The 19,721-nt window shown below is 40.7% G+C and overlaps 2 protein-coding genes across 18 annotated transcripts in view; both read right to left on the bottom strand.

Moving 5' to 3' along the window:
* The window catches only part of LOC144035039 (ELKS/Rab6-interacting/CAST family member 1-like), an 88,197-nt gene extending 87,847 nt beyond the window's left edge, over positions 1-350 (bottom strand). For all 13 annotated transcript variants that reach the window (XR_013288351.1, XR_013288352.1, XR_013288353.1 and 10 more), the window contains exon 1: positions 111-350. The gene's annotated coding sequence lies outside the window, so the exon portion shown is untranslated. The remainder of the gene's footprint in view (positions 1-110) is intronic.
* A 1,062-nt stretch (positions 351-1,412) lies between these two features.
* LOC144035048 (ninjurin-2-like) lies at positions 1,413-19,721 on the bottom strand. Of its 5 annotated transcripts, XR_013288355.1 has the most exons (5): positions 19,517-19,721; positions 3,701-3,837; positions 3,394-3,473; positions 2,927-3,240; positions 2,530-2,673 (listed from the first exon to the last, which is right to left on the bottom strand). XR_013288355.1 is itself a non-coding variant. In XM_077544382.1 (4 exons), the coding sequence occupies exons 1-4, from the start codon at positions 19,610-19,612 to the stop codon at positions 1,606-1,608; spliced, it is 477 nt and encodes a 158-aa protein (XP_077400508.1). In that variant the 5' UTR covers positions 19,613-19,721; the 3' UTR covers positions 1,413-1,605. The 5 variants fall into 5 exon arrangements, 4 of the variants coding, with proteins under 4 accessions (XP_077400508.1, XP_077400507.1, XP_077400506.1 ...); XM_077544382.1 differs by lacking the exons at positions 2,530-2,673; positions 2,927-3,240 and adding an exon at positions 1,413-1,769; XM_077544381.1 differs by lacking the exons at positions 2,530-2,673; positions 2,927-3,240 and adding an exon at positions 1,619-2,195.

Below are 19,721 nucleotides of genomic sequence, written 5' to 3'. Positions count from 1 at the left end.
TAACAATTGCATAGGAAAATGGAATGTCACGAACCCAATCCAAACCAATCCGTCAAATAACAACATCCACGCTCGCGAGCTCAGACTGACAGCTAACTTCCACTACTCACGGTTGCGAAATAAGATCCAAGATGGACAGTCGGAGAGGCGCTCCAAGAGGATCCCGCGACTCTCGGAGTTCCCGTGGATGTTCGGCGACGTGACCAGACCGTCGTGCGCCCTCTTTCCGCTCGCTAGCCCGCGTCTGAAGCCGTTTTTTCCCGGCCCCCTCGCTTCTCGCCCTCCCCGACACTGCCAGCTCCTTTACAGGCGGCGAGGCGGCTTCCCCACTGCGCGCCGCGGACGCTTTCGTGACGTCACGACGCAGGAGCGCGTCCCCGCGACGTAGCCTGTAGCCACGCCTCTTGCCTCTTGCCTCTTGCCTCTTGGCAGCTAGCGTTCTAAATACAGAAGTAGCTGAATGTTTTGCTAGCCTATGTTTTGTTTACCATTGTTTTGGTTAAATGTTTGAATGAGTTTAACTTCTAGGTTTATTATTTTGAGCCATCATTCATATAAGGTAATGTAACAGCACCATTTGGCTTTTTATTGCCAAACAATGAGGTATTATGATACCTTTTGTATTTGTCTATTTGAATGTAAGGACACCTAAACAGCGGCAAAAGTTTTCACACCATATCGGCCTACTTGAGTGGAGGTACACATAATTGTGTGTAAAAAAAACAAACAAACAGTAAAAGTAGAAGTAGCCTACTGATTAAATTCCTTCAGAAAAAAAAAAAGGATCTGAAACGTACTTGACTAATACAATTAAATAAATTCACATCAAAAAGTATTTTACATTGTGAACCGGTGAACAAAAAATGCTAAATGAGTTGGAGATAACAACTGAAAATATGCTATTTTGACTAAGTCAGCGGTACAAAATATATGTATCTGTTTTCAAATATAGGGAGTACATGTTAAAGTCAGAAAATAAATACTCAACTAAAGTCCAGGTTGACAAATAAACTTAAGCGCGGTGACAATATTTGTACTTTGTTACTTCCCACCACAGCATTTAATACCAACTATTTAATTATTGTAGTGCTCACTTATCTCTTTCCCCACACAGTTCCACATCACTCAGAGAAAATCTTTCCAACTTTGACACTCACTGACCTTATACACACTCACACAGACAAACACACACACACACACACACACACACGCAGTGTTCCAGTTCCCTGGGCGCCAGTCAGTCAGACAGCTGCAGTATATATAGTCTGCTGGCTAAAGTTCACCTCACACAAAAACATTTGCACCCACAGCTCCCCTCTCCACTGCAATGGCCTACATTTCTAAATTCAAACATCAACAAAACCATGACTATAAAGTATTTTTTCATGAACTACGACAACTCGGGATTGTTTGGCATTTGATTTTTATTTGAAAACGCCATACAATGTTATGTCATTTTAACCGTATGAGTGACAAAAGAAGATGACTTCAACTTAAAATCCATCTACCGATGAATAGTGCCTTTTTAACTTGATATAAAACGTGTTAGTGATGACAATACTCCTTTAATTGTCTCCGTTTCTCTTATGTGGGTCGGTTGGAATGTCAGTGAATGCGCATCATCAGCCACGGGAAGTGTCCTGTGCGCTGCATGCCGAAGGTGCTGATGAATAAGTTGAGCACCGTGGTGATGAACACTATGACGGTGGTTACATTGTTCAAGTAGTCCAGGCGCTTTTGGAGAGTAGAGTTATTCACATCTCGGCGCCCTGTGACACACACATACAGCAAAGACACATGCAGAAAACACACATCTGTTTTATCCATACAGTTTTTATTCTTCACCTTTGCCAAAGAGTCCAAATTGCACCTTATAGAACACTTGCATTCAATTAGTATAGTGCAAGTGCATGTTTGCGATCAGTTGGTTAAAGAAATTAAGATGAAATTAATATGAGCACATATTAATGTATTTGGATTTTTTTTTTTTTTAATACAAAATGTCATTTATGCATCATGTGTGTTATTTCAGAAGTGCAGCCGAGCAAGCAGCCAACGGAAGAAGCCCGTCCTCTTGGACCCGAAGAAGCTGATGAAGAAGTTGACGACGGTGGTGACGAAGATGACGCCCGTGGCTACGTTGTTCAGGTAGTCCAGCCGTCTCTGATTGGACACCACATTCAGGTCCCTGCGTGCTGCAGCGCACACATGCAGGAATAGACACACAAGCGCACAGGGTTCAAGCATCTCTCACGCAGGGGGCCATACACACGTTCACGTATTCCATGCATACGCACACCATTGTTTTGCACTCATAATGCTCTGTATTAGAATGAACCCACGCGCACACTTATAAAAGTTGACTTTTTAATGCAGTTTGGTTACTTTAAATGAAATTCAGTTCTTTGGCGCCCCCTAGTGCCACCTAGAAGACTGCCAATTTACACCTACAAGGGCCTATTTTATTATTGTTATTTTTAACAAACATCTTTTAAAGCCGTGTTCACAGTACAAAACGCTGAAACATCCATCGCAGTAGGCAGCTGCGTTGCGTGCCGAAAGCGGACTTGACGATGTTGACGAGCAAGGTGAGGAAGATGATGCCCGTGGTCAGATTGTTGAGGAAGTTTAAGAGCCTCTGGTACGAGGGGAGCAGGGTCAGCTCGACACGAGCTGGACACACACACACACATGGATGTAGTTTGTCTAATGCAGTGGTTCACAAACTTTTTACAGCATCTACCAACTCATAAAATACTTTTAGGTTTTCAAAGTGATCATAATCATCATTAATATACAGTAGTTAGAAGACCTAAGTGCTCATAAAAAAAGTCATTCCTGCTCCTAAAAAGTATATTTAGTTGTACTTTACACATTTATTTAACTATATTAGATTCAAACAAAAGTAAAGCCACTGTAACATTACATCAGTGATTCTTTGTGGACCGCTAGAAGAAGCCCGTGCACCACACACACACCAACCAATGGCCTTTCAGTATTATCCCGTCATACTAAAAAAAAAAACAGCATAGCATTAATAGTGATTAGTGTGTTAGATTTGCCCCAAAACGTGCGTCCCTGGGGCTTAAAAGTGCATCCTGGCAAAGAGGCCCGTGCGTTCCATCCCAAAGACAGAAATGAAGATGTTGGTAACGAAGACGAGGAAGATGACAACGGTGGCGCTGTTGTTGAGGCCGTCCAGGCGCTTGTGGTTGGCCTCGTCGTTGAGGTCTCGCCGAGCTACAGCAAGACGCACACATCTCTAAATAGCATCGCCAGCAGTTTGGATGAGTTGTTTTTTTTGCATTTGCATGCACGGCGTGTCAAAGGTCTCAGCGTTTTAGTTTGTTAATATGGCAGAATCATTTGATGTAATTAAGCACAATGTCTCACCTATGATAATGATCAGGATCCCGGCGACCATCTGGAGAGCCAGTGAGAAGGAGATGAGAGTCAGCACGGCTGCGTAGTACCTGAGAAGGTAAACAAAAGACGCATTTTTACATACATGAGCCACTTAATTAGGAACACCCCATCCAACCATCCTTCCATTTGTTGAATCCTATCCCAGGTGACTAAAAGGCATGAAAGGCAGGAAACTGGGGTAACGGCAGAAAACTCAAAACTATCAGACATACTGACCAACCATTCATTTATTAAATTTGCCAAAGTTACTTATGAGTTGATTCCGGGTCCATACCTGTATCCCGCCCCCTGCTCGATGACAGTCTTCATGTGTGTGATGTTCGCCAGGAAGAGCGCGATGTCCAGCATGCCCTCAGCCGCAGTCTTCTTGGTGGCGTACAGGTTCATGTTCAGGTTAGAGGGCGAACCACCCTGTGGCATAAATCAATACATAAATAAAGCCTAATAATATATAAAGTGACCCAAGGTGGGCAGCAATGAACAATGGGAGATAAAGGTGCCGCATTTGGCCCGTGTAATATAAAAGGCGCCAGCTGAGGGCAGCATTGCGCAAGAGAGAGGGCCGAGGAAATCTGCTGTCATGTTGATGTAGCGTAAAAGCAGCCACGAGGAGAAAGCATTGCTCAAGTTAAAGTTACCAGGATGGAGGAGCAATATAATGGAGGATGCGAGCAACCAAAAGAAGGCTACGTTGATCATTTTATTCATGTATTTATTTATTATTATTGAATTATTCATTTTGTATGCATTGAAATTGCCAATTCAACTTAAGCCTTGTGGTGAAATCACTGATCGGGGTGAACCGATACTGCATTTCTGTACTCATGAAAAAGTGCTCCCATACTACAACACTGCACGAGTTGTGTTGACAAGCCGTTCGGCGAGCGCCAAGTTCCTCGTGCCCACCCGTAGCGTTGGGTCTGAAACGCTACATAACTGAAAAGTCTTGTGTTTCAGGCTAGATTTAAATGAAATATGTGGCAAAACTGTTGGAAAAACATGCAGTTTGATGCTTAAAAGATCAATAATTCTGAGTTTATACTCTAAAAAATGTTTTAAGTGAAACGTATGTCATGTTCAAGGTTTATGAACACTGTTTGATTCAAATGAAACACTAACAACATTGTGGAGGATTGCTACTTGGTAGAAGCAAGTATTCAAATGTCCCGCAAGTACTTTGGAATGAAAAGAAGTCATATTGATCCATTCCTAAATATGAGGTACTTTCATTGTCATCATATTTGAAGGTGCATACTTAAGGAAATACAAGGCGGGGAACACAATGTGCATGACTCTCAAGAAAAACATATGACATATTATTACGTAACCACACGGAACAATGAGCGACGATTTTCTTCTGTAGTAGTTTGTCTGCAGATGCGCATACGCGACTACTCAACATCTTGGCTGCACAACTCAACTTTCTATCCACAAATGGATCGTTTTACTCGGGACGTCTGTGGTCACGCACGCAAATAGAAATGTGTTGAAGAAGAAAGATACAGTAAACGGCATGTAAAGCATCAGCCCACTAGAGCCCACATTTGACTTTTTTATGATCTCACTGCTCTGAACATTCCAAATAAACACAATACATACTCACAGCACTGTTATTTTTTTTTTGTTATTTTTTTACCCATTGTTTTTATGTGACACTGTAATTTAGTGTCAAGCCGCAGCTTGGTTCAGGAAATTGTTTGCCTAAACTCTAATTTAAAAATGTTACAGAGTAGTGAACATGTCTATTTGCGGTTATTGTAAATATATTGTATATATAATCACTTTTTTATGCATTGTTAGTGGAAGTGCTTCCAGTAACCAGGGCTGATTACGAACACCAAACTTCCTTTTTGCACATAAGTACAGCTGACACATTTCCTTTTAGACAGGGCAGTTCTTTATTATTTTCTAGGAAATAATGTCATCTCTGGCCTTTCACAAGACAAATACAAGAGTTGTGTAAAAAAAAGAAGAAAAAAAAAAGCTGAAGTCTTATTTCCACCACCGTCCCCTAAAACCAGAAAAGAAAAAAAACGAAATCCAGAAAAGTCTTGGAGAAGAAATCCAGCCATTCGTACAATTGTAAATCCAAACACATGCAGTTTGCCCAGTAAGCTCTTTCCGCCATGTTTTTCTGAGACAGATAAAAAAATGGCAGGATGAAAAGCAGCCAGTGGCTCAAGTATGAACAGAATGTATATGTGCGGGCCTGTGTCCATTACCTCCCCTCTCAGGAGTCTTGCGGTCTCACTCCGTCAACATCAGCTTTGGACAGACCGCCAACACACGCACGCACACACACACACACACACACACTGGAATGTCCTACAAAGGCTGCATATGAGCTATGCTGACATATGCGTTCACTTAACAATTTCAGTGTAACAACCCAATGTGCCTTTATCCTGATTTAGTTAAATGGCTTCCAAGATTTATTATTTCACCCTGAGTTTGGCCTGCCAGGTATACAGTGTGGTTCACAGATCCTTTTTTTTTTTTTTTTCAGCTGTGGCAGGTGGTAGCTGAAGGTCAACGCCCTGTTTCTCACACTTAACCCCTGGGCGTTATTTGACCATTTTTTGGCTTTTTGTTGGTTCTGACCAAGCCATTTCAAAATAAAATAACGCCCAGGGGCTAAGCACAAAAATGTTCTTTGGATTTAGCACAATGTAAGAAGATTTAAAGAAGTAAAAATAATAATTATGGTTGGATTCTTTGATAACATTCAGCTGGAACAATGCAAAAAGGAAAAAAAAATCAGTTATAATAAGGGTGTCAAAACGAGCGAGTTATTTTAAAGTTCTTTTAACACCACAAAAAAATGTTAGCGCGTGATTAATGACTGCCCCTTTCTTGGAAAGCCTGTAGTGTCGCAACTCAACAGATATGTCCGCGTCAAAATTTTACAATAATTATAATGCATATATTTGTGGAGACTGGGGTCAAGTTGTATTTTACAATTTTAAAAATGTTTTTGCAGAATTTCACAAGTTACTTTATGTTAAAGATCACATAGCTCTTAATATGAAAAGAAAAATGCACTGAGCCGTCACCAGTGTCTTACAAATGCAATGATGCCATCTAGTGGCAGAAAAAAGACCTCAACACAAATCAATATCAGACTCGTTTTTTACAGTACAGTGCAGTACGTCTTTTTATTTTTAACTCAATTTTATGAATCATGAAATAACTGACTAAAAGTTGCCATATTTTTATTAGTTCAACATTTTTTCCACTTTAATCTTAACAAGAGAATGAAAACTTTATTGTACATTTTATTGTACATTTAGAACAAATAACTATTAACTATTGAAGTTATGCGTTTAATTACGATTCAAAAATTGAATCGCCTGGCACTCCTAGTAATAACATAACTGTCATGTTTATTTTCAGTCTTGTTTAGTCCGGTCATGTTTAGCTTCTGTTTTCCTTATGTGTTCCCCTTGTCTTGTCATTTCCTGTTTTAGTTTGAAAATTGACTCCTCTCGTTTCTGGTCACTTGCCCTTCCTCGTGTGGTGTGTGTGTCAACCCTGGTTCATGATTGTTTCCCCATTACCCTCATGTGTCATCCAATCAGTGCCCTCAGCCAGGTGTGTCTTGTTATGTCATTAGTGTTGGTGTATTTAGTCGGCTGTCTCCCCCATGTCTGTGTCGGTTCATTGTTGCCATTGTCGTAAGTCTTTCGCCACGTCACGCTGACCTTTTTTGCCTTGTCATGCTGTTTGTTTTGTCTAAGTTGTTTTGCCATTTATTTTTTTTACATTTTACATTCATGTTTTGTTAGTTCCATTTATTTTGTACTTTGAGGATAGCTTTTTTGATCAGAAATTAAAACCTTCTTTGGACTACACCTCGGCCTCCTCGCTCTGCCTTCCCGCATCTGGGTCCTAAAGCCCCCACCTTTTGACAATAACAAAGTCATTTTAAAGCCCCAACCAGTGTTTTCCAGATTCTGTTATCATATTTGTAAATATGTCACAGGCGTCCTATATGATAACACAATCAAGCAACAACATCTTTACAACATCTACATACTATAAATATTCATAGACAACCGTCGGTTATTCGATCTCCCGTTTAATATCTGCAGATGTTTTGTCACTCAAGCAGCTGAGAAGCGATGGCGTCGCCTTGGAGTGGAAAACATCTTTACTAGTGAGCCCCGGGTGTGTGTTTGTGCACGGAATTCTTCCTAGAAAGAAATCCTGAGTCCTCGTAAAAGCCGCACATCCCTAAAAAGCAGCGATCTGCAAACACAGGCAAATTCCCTCACAGCCGAAGCTGACTACACACACACACACACACACACATTAAAAACAACATACCTGGCCTATTAGGACACTGGACACGATACGTGCCAGCTTTAACACTTTAAATTGCAACACACATATACAAACATACATAAAACCACATGGGAGGCTGCCCTTACCGCACAGGAAGTGCTCCTCCCCTGCACTCTGATTGGCTGCTTTAATAGCCAATAGTGGGCGACCTCCAACAAGGAGTGCAGCTCTGTTTTTCCTTGAGTGACTTTATTTTTAACGTGTTTGTCCTTGCATCACTTCATCAGCAGTACTAAACAATGTTTTAGTTTTTTTTGTTTTTATGTAACCGGACTAGTGTCAAGTCCCCACGTTTGACACACCGTACAGACAAAACTGTGGGTGACCCCTTACTCCTTGCCCCGAGGCCAAGCGTCACCCTTCTGTCTCATTAGCAGAAAACACGTGAAAAACTTGCTTTAGGGCATAAATAAGATGTGTTTCAAAACTTTTTATAAGTGGTCTCGCGTGTCATTTTTAGGACACAGGACACTTTTATAGCCTTCTAAACCTTTTATTTTTTATTTTTATAATCTTTAAGCCTGTATGTCCTCGCAGGGTTCACCAACTTTTTTCAAATGGAGAATCTTGTCTGCTATCCCGTTTGGCAGGATGCAGTCTGTTGGTGACACATTTTGAACTTGATATCAAAAGTTAGGCTGATTGATGTCAAGGTAAATGTGCTGTGGCCGTCAAAACCGTTGGTGTCAGAACATTTCACTCTCATTACATACACTCTAAAAACAGTTGGGTCAAAAATAACCCAACTATGGGTCAAAAATGGACCAATCCTCTACTTGGGTCAAATTCCAGAAATGGGTCTTTCAGTGGAAAACAACTCATAAATATTGGTCAGATCCTTTACTTGGGTCAAAAAATGAGGTCATTCTGTATAAAACAAGCCAGAAAGTTGGGTCAAATTGACCCATAAAGTGGATCGGTCCATTTTTGATCCATAATTGGGTTACTTTTGACCCAAATATTTTTTTGAACGTAGCATCCACTATTGTTACACAAGATTGTGAGGAAGCCGTAATTGCTTCCTGCACTAGGTTCCGTGGAGGTGACCCGGGTTGATGGGTGGCTTTACACAGAGAGAATTCTATCCTCATCCTATTTAAGTGTGCACACCCCCAAGGAAGCTGCAGGCTGATTGTTTGAGCAAATTGTGGGAGACTGGGAGTCGTCACTTTTGTAAAAAGGAACATTTTTGACATTTGGGCGGATTTTCTTTGTTTGTCTCTCTAGTATAGAAGATACTTTTAATCATGGGTCCTATAAAAATGGTCAAATGAAATCTACTGTAAAATAATAGCAAATAATCCCAAAAAGAAAAATATATGAACAAGCTGGACTAAATCCACACATAAAGGCCAATTAATTCAAAATTATTTTTTATATTGGGTTGGATGTCATTAGATTTTGCAAGGGTACCTAATGAAGTGTCCTCTGTATTCAATTATATGTTTCATGTCGGGATGCACCGCCACCACTACTGGTATCGTTGCTGATGCTGTTCATCTGTACCTGCACTGGTGAAAATGCTCCGATACTATGATGTTGATACTACCTTACCTGCCTGACTATTTTGCCCTCTCTGAGCGTGTTTTGTGCATCTTTGGCAGATAGTGAAAACACATAACTTTGTCTTAAAAAAGTGTGCTAGCTGAAAGATAACAAATTGTGCAAAATGCCACATATGGACAAAAGAAATTCTTCTTGGTGCAGCAGTATGAATATTTAAATAAGAAATATTCAAACACAAAATACATTACAGAAAAATGATCTAACAGGCAAATATTGTTTCTACTTTACAGAAAGTGAGTTAATACCTTTTTTTATCATTTAAAAAATGCAGGGTGTAATGGATTATCAAATATCAGTACTTTGAATTGGCGAGTACTCATATATTGCTACTTGTACTCGTACTTGGTCTGAAAAAAGTGTCATTGGTGGATCCCTAGTTTCAAGCCAAAAGATTTGAATTGCAATGCATTTTCACATGTGCTTGAGTGTGTGTGCGTGCGGGTGTGTGTGTGTGTGTGTGTGTGTGTGTGTGCGTGTGTGTGTGTGTGTGTGTGTCCAGACACCAAACTCTTGGTTCTCTTCTACTTTCAGGACTTTGAGTGCGTTGCATAAGGAGGTGACGCCAACTCCAGGCCACGATACCGTCATCCGGCATGCCTGCTTGATGTTCCTTTACATGTGCTCCACATGTGTGTGTGCGCATGTATGCAGGTGCGTGCCAAGTGGGCGGAGCCAAGATGCATCCATCCATCCATGCTTGCACCATACACAGTACATCGTGTCATGGCAGCAATGACAACTCAAACATGTAAAAGAAAAATGTCCCGACTGGAAGATAAGTGATGAGTTGTGTAGAATGAGAAGTATGCACGCTGCTGGTTTTGAACTGGCTTGAAGCCAAGCTGACATGGCTTAAGATAACTTTCTGTGGGCCATAACATTAGGAACACAGCCTGCACTAGCGAATCATGCTGACAGCTGTTTATGGTATTTTGATGGGCACAAAATCTATTTTTTATACACAGGCAATTCAAAGTGCTTTAAAAAGGAAAAGAAATACATTGAGACAAGAACAAATGTTGGGAATAATTATTACAATAAAATTTGTGGCACTAATCCACTGTAGTCATAAAATTACATTTAAAGTTGCATGTCATCAGTATAATTAGTAATATTGTACTATTTCATAATCTGAGCAAGTGGCAACGTGTCAGTATGAAATAAAAGTGGTCAAAGAATTGACCCTTGCGGAACGCCACGTTATCTTTTCTCAGATGTGCCAATTGAGGGAAAAAAATAGTTCCTGTAAGTAACAGCATTCAAACTAATTTTAGACAGTCAATCATTTATATTGCTGATAGTTAATACGATGTTTTTACTCTAAATAGGCCTTCTATCGTAAAATGTATGCTTTTAGTATTGAAATCTTGCGCATCTTCCTTCTATGAAATGAGTCCAAATATAGCTTTATGACTTGACAGCAAATCCCGCAGCACGCTTATCAGAACGTGGAACGACGCATGTTGCTGCTACAATGGCGTGTTCGACAGAAAGGCGCGCGTCCCCTGCGGCATGATTTGCAGGGCTGTAAAAAAGGTACGAGTCATTGTTGAGCGTTTGCTGGAAGTTTTTATTACGGCCGAGGCATGTTTGGAGAGCAGACGCACGGATTTCAAGCACGCCTTTTGTCAGCACAATAGCTGGAATTCCTCGTGCTTCTTTGGGCTGCGAATAAACTTGGAAAACGCAGTAGTCGGTGAACCACAAGTTCCGCAACTTAGCCAATATAATTCTAACAAAGCCGGTGAAACTGCTACTTTCTACTTACAGGCTGAACTGTCATCCTGTTATGCTGTGGTCATCATAAAAAGTGAGGCCAGTGAATTCTTCTGACAAGTTGTCATAGATATAGTCATTTTTGGTGTGAAAATCGATATAAAATAAATCGCCCTTACATTGCTCAATTTTGGACCGTCTCTAACATACCATTCAGGCACAGTATGTCAATTGTCGTTTTATTTTTTGGATGACTTTAAAGGACAAGAATCAAAGGTCATCGCAGGGACGTTTTGATCCTAATGAGTCACGTTCGAGGATGTATCCAAAGCAAATAAGAGCAAACATAATGGCTGCAACAGGGAGGGATGTAAACCCAATTCCTGCGTAAAGTGTGTGCGTGCGTACATGCATTGTAATTAGCAGTACACCGCATACACTTTGGTGCCCTAAAGGTGGGGGTGTGGCGGGTGAACAGGTTTCCTAAAGAGAACAGAACGCTCCAGCGTGTGACGTCACCCATCCTGGGTTTCATGACTTGGGCCTTCAATGGTGTCCACTATACACACTTCCTTCCTCTGTGTGTGTGTGTGTGTGTGTGTGTGTGTGTGTGTGTAGAGGGAGAATGCACATACAAAGTTTTGAGATGCATCATATTTAGGCATGCAGTACTCCATTCATTTAGATGGAAAAGTGGAACTAATGATATCCAATGGAAGAATGCAAAAAAAACAAAAAACACACTCAATAGTGGCACCTAGGCATGCAGTACCCTCCATTCATTTACATGCAAAAGTGGTACTAATGATATCCAATGGAAAAATGCTTCCAACATTCCCACAATATTAAAAACAGGGATGTGATTTTTCCGCTAGTTTTTTTTTTTTTTTTTAAGTAGTTCAATGTGTATGCACATGACTCCGACAGATAACATCTTCTGCTATAACAAAGACATTTGTGGTATGCTCTAATATGAGTTACTTTTCATTTGGTCACGATACAATTATTTGTTCATGAAATTTGAACTCTTCAACATTATTTATGTGTTAACTTAGTAATCACATTAGTTAGATATGATGATATTCTCAGTGATAGTTTTTAAAAGCAAAGGCAGTCCAATGTTTTTGAATGTGACTGATTTTGAGTTGACTAAAACTGCCATTTTATATGGGATAGTTCAATAGACATTGAAAATTTATGCTGTTGTTTTGTCTATTTCTTTGTCATGTGAGTGCATTGAAAGTACTTAAAAACACGGAAAACCCATGAGCTCCGGGGGGCTACGCCCCCCTTGTCCCCCCACCAGGGCCCTGCCCTGGACCTAGCTGGGTGCCAGCGGCCCCCAGACCCCCGGCTAAATTTTCAGATAATTTCACTTTGGTCAAATCACATCCCTGTAAAAAGCAAAAATATAGACTGTTCCTGCACACGTTGGGGCAGTACTACGCAAACAACGCACATACAGCCAGCAAGCTAGCATCGCATTTTAATGACGTATGCGCCGAGCAACTGTTCTTCGCCGCTGAGTTGCCAGATAATGGCATTTCCCGCCTAATTGAGGCTCGTTAATGGTGTCTTTACTCTGCTTTTCTAACAAGATCAAACCTGGCAACCTGGAGAAAAAAATTAGCTGCGTTCACAGCCGTTCATTTAACCCGGAATGAGCTCGACCACAGAAATGTTCACCAAGCAAAATTACGCTAGGTTCAGTTCACGTTTGCCCAAAATATGAACAAGTTCATGAACTTTCCTTCATTGAACTCATTCGGGTACAACAATGCCCGTGAAGAAGTGATTTCATGCTTTAGGGTGCAATTCCCCCTTTGACGTCTGCCGTGGGACGCAATCATTCCTCGTCAGTCGCTTTGTAGCCATTGGCAGCCATGTTATTCTGTGTGTGATCATCACACCACAAAAATGGCTACTGTACTTAATGTAAACAATATTCATAAAAATGACTTTAAAATCATACTCGCTCAACATGAATTGACGATTTTCTCACAGATTACACTGAATAGCTGGTTACTTTTTCATAAATGCTGTGTTCCGTTAAGCACATTGAGTTAATGGCATTTTCAAGGACCAGTGCTTGATAAGGAGAGCTCTCAAATGTAAGTACTTCTACTCCAACTTGGTCTGGTTAATTGTTTCTTTTTACCATTTTGTTGTCATGTTACACATGACCATGTTGCTGAAACCCTTGGCGTCTTATGTCATGTACATTTGCACAAGATGGTGTTTTGACTAAACAAGCATTAGCACGTACACATACGGAGCATGTGACCCGGTGACACAATGTTCTACTGCGTGGCAACAAAGAAAAGCCTGTTTCCTTACTGGCCAATCAAAGAAGAGCCAACGAAAGAGCGCAACGATATGTATTATTGCTCACAGTGCTGTGCTAAATCAGTCTGAGAGGGTCTTTCTGATATGTTGTCGAGGGCAGCAACGATAACTGTCATTCAAGTCATTTGCTTTTATTGATTGATTGATTCATTCATTTATTGAACAAATGGTAGGGAAGCAAAACATTACCAAACAGTTAACTCTTTGACTGCCAGACGTTTTCAGAAAAGGGATGCCGTGGGTGCCAGCCGATTTTAAGCATTTTGACTGATCTTTCAAGGTCCATAGAAAATTATGTGTTTGGACTATGGAAACACACATACTGCCAAAACAAGATTGGACTCTCATCTTCCATCAGAAAAAAAAAAGTTTGTTTCTACCTTATTCCGTTTTTGGGTAATCAACAATAGAAAATGGTTAGTTTCACCTGTTTTGAAAAAAAAAAACGTCTTTTAACGTCTTTGGCACTCCTCCATAGGATTTTACGAAACGTTATTTAACGTTTTTGGCAGTCAAAGAGTTAACAGCAAGCCAATTCTTCACTCATTTGTTGCCCCCCATGTCACTCACCAGACCTTTTAAAGCCACACACACTCAAAAGTCACAGATGCTACAGTAGAACGTGAGGATCCCGACTACGAGTGGCCAAACAGGATAAACGACAACTGTAGTCCTTTTTTGCCCCTTTCATCGAGCTCACTAGTTTAACTAAAATACTAGAAACCGCGAGGATGAAAAAAAAAACAAGTAACTTCCTGGTTACGGTACAAGTTTGTAGTTTGGAGTCTCAACCAGAAAGACAAAAGTCTATTGTTCAATTCCATTGACGTTATCCGTGATCACAGACTAAAATGTCCCTGAACACAATTAGGTCATCCTGTGTGCAGATTGAATCAATCAGGAAGCACATGATGGAGTGCAGACATGTCAGCGCCGCTTTGGAGCTCGTTTGGTTTTGGCTCAAAGAAACCCCACACTGTGCTTTCGTCTAATTTCTACTCGGGTTCCAGGAATGACGCGCCGGTTGGCCGGTGCGCGCAGCACATACGTAACGTCACGCTAAATGCATCACCTCTTGATGTTTTTCTTTAGGGGTCTGTGTGGAAGCGTGTTTGTTTGCTTTGCTCGAGGAGGTCAAAGGACACGTGGATCGTTCTGAATGACTGACACTGACTCGATCCCGGGGCGCTTCTAAATATGTTGTGTGTGTATGTTTGCAGACGGGGCTCATGGGAACTAATAAGTTGGAAAAAATGCATTTGGTAACTGTATGTGGATGTGGATTTGAAGTATTATGTACCTTTACGTCCATTTTTATCTTTATACTGCGGATGTGTGGCCATTAAAGGAGAATATGATTAGCATGGCCATATCTGCAATGTGCTTTTATGAGCTGCGTGGAAAAAAGAGAAGTATTATGCAAAGTCCTGAGATTGGATTTAAAAGTCTGGTGTTTGTATTTGGAGTTAAGTGGCCACCGTATGCAGTATTGCTGCCGCACTTTTTTTCTCAACACTCCGAGGGAAGCCAGCTGGGCTCTTTTCCTATTAAGCTTTTTGAGATTCAACATAAATCTGCTGTCATTTCCCCTCCAGAAATGAAAAGAAAACACTCCGAAAAGGGATGAAGCAGAAGAAAGGCAGGATGGCGGGTTAGCACAAAAAGCAATGTTAAAAAAAAAAAGATTATTTCAGGCTTTAGAATAAACCAACGACTTGCTGGACGCTTTATTGGGTACAACTTGCACAAATTCAGATTTACGAAGCGCGCTGTCACAACAGTGGAGTCATGCAACCAAAGTGTCAAAACACGAGATGGGAATGTCTGGAAATTTATGGACTATTTGCCGCAGCCGCGGAGGAGGAAGCTAGCAAAAATGTCAACATGTGGATTAAGTGTTCGTCGTTAGCGCTGCATGTGCATGACATGAGACAGCACATCATTGTCTGTCTGTTATTAAAGTGAAAACGGGCTGTTGAACTATTTCAAGGTCTGCTTAAAGCCACTAGGAGGCGTATTTACATGACATGTAGCGGTTGCTTTGGTATGCTGTGATATATCAATGACTGAACACAGTAGAAGGATCAGAGTATTCTATACCCATGTCAACAGGAGTGGTCGCCGTGGCAACAGTTATGTCACCATTTATAAGTGACAGGGTGGCCGTAGAACACACACCTCTTACATAACGACCACACCCGGAACCATGTGAGGATTTAAACACTCTTGGGGGACATTAAATACCCCACAAAGGGGCCCACAACAGTGCCTGGTGGACACACGCACGCACGCACGCACGCACACGCACTTCCTCACACTCACTCTCAGAATGTGACAGTTGCCATGCAAGGGCTGAGGACACACGTGCACACGCACACACGCGCACAATATGAAAAGAAGGAAGCATGTGTTCTGGGAGGTGAGACAAGTGGGAAGGAGAAGACAGAGAAGGCGACGTAAATCAAATAAATATAGCAAGCTAGCCATCCGCTACACGTCTAATATTTCATTGAACTCATTCACTGCCATTGACGTCTATAGACGTCAAAAATTCATTTGAACTATTTCTATTGGTTTAACATTTTTTTTCCACTTTTGTTAACAAGAGTATGAAAACCTAAAAAAAATAAATAAAAATTTAGAACAGATATAAAATTTGTGATTAATCGTGAGTTAACTAGTGAAGTCATGCGATTAATTACGAGAAAAAAAATGATCGCCTGCGCCCCTCATTTTTAATCATCTTTTCTTCTTGAAAAAAGAAGAAGTTTTTTTTATTTTTAATAATCTTTTCTTTTTAAAAAAGAAAATATGAAAAATTAGGGGCGTCAGGCGATTACATTTTTTAATCATAATTACTCCCATGGCTTCATTAATCGTGAGTTAACTCACGATTAATCACAAATTTTATATCTGTTCTAAATGTACAATAAAAAAAAGTCTAGGTTTTCATACTCTTGTTAACAAAAGTGGGAACAAATGTTAAACTAAAAGAAATATTAGTGTTCAAATCTATAGCCGTCAATGGCAGTGAGTACAATATACCAATACAAGTAGTATAGTGTCATTTCCTAAGAATGTTGTAAATGGGATCATATGAAAATGTTATCACTTGCAGACAAAATGACTGTTTTTCCCTTGACGAGCAGTTTTACAAATCATTAACTTAATTTGAGGAGCAACTCTGTGGCCTTGAGGAGCAATTTTTTTGCAGGTTAATCTCAGTGACCTGAAGCAAGGGTTTTATTGAACAATAAAAAATATAACAAATTAAATATTGGTGTCCTTTTTATCCATTATTACCATCTTGAATTTTTCTAGTTACCATCTTTTATTTATGAATTTATTTAATTCACGCTGTATTATCTTGTACAAACTTCTTGTTTTTCTACTTGCTGACGTACACCGCAACGTAAACGCATGAATTTCTGCTTTCTGGTCAGATTTGGCTGTTTGTCGACATTATAATGAATAATGTCCTCATAATGAACCCTTCTCATTTGGCAGGTAAACGAGCTCCACCTGTCTCCGCCCGTTGAGTAGAAGCGCCTGTGGCTAAAGCCCAACTGGATCGGAACCTGGATTTACTGAGGTTTGATATGGAAACGGAACTATTCACGTTGATGTGACTGTAGTTGTGCCCATTGTTTTCTTGTCCCTTTTGATTTGGTGAGGAATCCCAACGCGTTCTTCTCATCCTATCAATGCAACTCCTGTACCGGATTGCAGCAGTTTGTGCAACTAAGCAACCGCTCCTCCCATGCGACACACACGTTTTCTTTTCAAGCAGCTGCCGTGCTTGGAAACGCCATCAAAGTCCTACGAATTTCTGTGTCAGTGCATGACGCCCTGTTGCTGTTGCACTATACATAGAAAGTAGGCGAGAGGTGCAAAGCCCTCGCACCTTGGAAATAGATTTGTCTCACAGTTGCACCAGCATGAAAACCGCCTACAAATTAAGAGGATCCCTTTCATTTGCGGTGATGTCATCGTTTAGGAAATGATGTTGTGTGTGTGTGATCTTAATTGATGCCATATACACCTTATATTTGCTCCCAAAAAAGGCTTACTTGAGCTTTTTAGGTACACTACTGCGTATGCGTGGAGCTGTGTGAGACCTAAAACACGAGGGAGCAATAATTACAGTTTTTAAAAAAAAAAAAACAAGAGTGGGATGAATGAACAGCGCCAGCATTCATGGCTGTTAAAGTGAAGACCTGCTCAATTCACAAGCTGCAACTACATCTGCCATCCAGCTGATAGATAAAATGACATTACCGTTCACTTACTGTCAATAGGACATCATCTTCTCACTGGCATGTGCTTTTCCAGACACATTACATTAGAGTCATTTTGAGGACATTTGCAGAAACTAGCCTCGAAGCTAAATGTTGTGTTTATTTATTCATATTTGTGTTGTCTATCTTTAAGCTACCAAAAAAAAAAAGAGCTATACGAGATATTAACCGTTCCAATCCAATCCATTATTTATCAAATGAAACACTGTCAAATTCTACGACTTGGTCAAACTCAAAACGGCACAAATAATGTACAAAGCAAACAATAACCAACTTTGCCACAATATCCAGAGGCTGTTCAAGATCAGAGAGAGTTGTTGTTATAAGTTAAGAGGCACAAGTCACAAAAAAAAAAAATCCAAGATAAGAACTAACATAAAGCAAATGGCTGTTTCTGAAAAAGGTATTTATTTATGGAACAATTATGAAATAGAATTGAAGTGTGAATCACTCGCTGTGTTCAGAAAGAGGTTTAGAACTATAGTGTTAGAAAAAATATAAATCAGGTATAAACATGAGCATAAGCTTGTTTTGTTTGCATTTTTTTTTAAATATTATATTGAATATGAAGAACCTAGACAAGTTCTTGTATTTCTTCCTACTTCCTTTGAACATGTAAAGTGTGTTGAACTGAGACGTCTATTGATGATCCCTTTCTTTACATTTTTATTTTCATCATTTATCATGCGTTCAAATGCTCAAAATCAATCCATCAAATGTACCAAATGTAATTTTTTATTAATTACGGATTCTCTCATCCCATCTGTGACATTTCTCACGCACACACACACACACACACACACACACACAAACAGCACTTTGTTCATTGCGTGGCTAAATATACTAGTAACTGATAGGCCTGTTGCATGATGGGAGCAAGCAATGCTGATACAGAATATGGACCTTGTTAGGCATTAGGGAGAAAGTGTGTGCGTGTGTGTAAGCCATAAGATCAATACAACAGTATTGGAACACTACAGGGCGAAGGTGCGACAGTCACTTATGTGCAAGTCCCAAGTGTTAACTTTCAAGTTACTGTTGTAAAAGTCAAGCAAGTTAAGTCGAGTACTCAGTAAATTCATACAGTCGCTCCACGATACTTGCTTCTTGAGGCCTACTGTTGGGTTGCCAGGTTTACAGCCACTTATATTGTTGTTCTTTTTTTTTTGAACATTTTTTTTCCACTTAACTATAATAAACTTGTCGAGTCATGTAGTTGAAGTCCAAGTCAAGTCTCATGAATACTAAGTCAAAGTCTAGTCCGGTCTTTCTTAAGTTTTAGCCAACTCATTTCTAAAAGTCAGTCAAGTCATGTGACTCGAGTCACTCATCTCCGCTACATGGGCAGGAAGTGGAGTAAAATGATATTGATTCCAAAGTTTTGTAGCTCTAAGCAAGTTCTTCTGCACCAAGCATGTTAGATTTGTGACCCGGGGTCTTCCACAAACTATTCCCGGAGACGTGTAAGTTTAGAATTGTCCAAAATGAAAAGACTGCAAGTCAACAGCTGACAAAAGCCTCATCTCAAGTCAGCCGACCCCAACTCGACCCCAACTTGACCCTCTTTCGTGAGTAGCTGTTCTGTTGACTGCTTGCTACATTAGCGTGCATTATTAGCCTTCACACCTGGGCCCTAATTGATATTTGATTGACGTCGCTGGCGTGGCTTTTGTCTCCAAATAAGTTGCGCATAGTGCTGTGCCGACCCGCCGGGTCGCCCCTGTGATCCTCAGTTCTCACGTAGGCCGGACATACCGCGCCTCGGCGGCAAAAAGCCCCGGCGCATCGGTCGCATCACGAGAGACGGGCGAGTCACTAACCTGCATGGGACCGCCCACCGGCATGGTGGATCTCTGCGACGTCAGGTCCATGTCTCGGCCTTGGTCTCCACGCTCTGTCTTCCCGAGTCCCTGCATAATCAGACTTGTTGCAACAAAAAAAAAGCACGGACACTGAAAGTACGACGATGGCAGTGGTCCTTTTGAGAGGAAATTGCGCCAAGCTGGAGAGGACACAGTGGCAGAA

This window comes from Vanacampus margaritifer, chromosome 15 (genome assembly GCF_051991255.1).
Source record: "Vanacampus margaritifer isolate UIUO_Vmar chromosome 15, RoL_Vmar_1.0, whole genome shotgun sequence".
NCBI classification, from domain to species: domain Eukaryota; kingdom Metazoa; phylum Chordata; class Actinopteri; order Syngnathiformes; family Syngnathidae; genus Vanacampus; species Vanacampus margaritifer.
The sequence above is the reverse complement of the archived record's forward strand: the minus strand, read 5'-3'. Positions and strand labels throughout refer to the sequence as shown.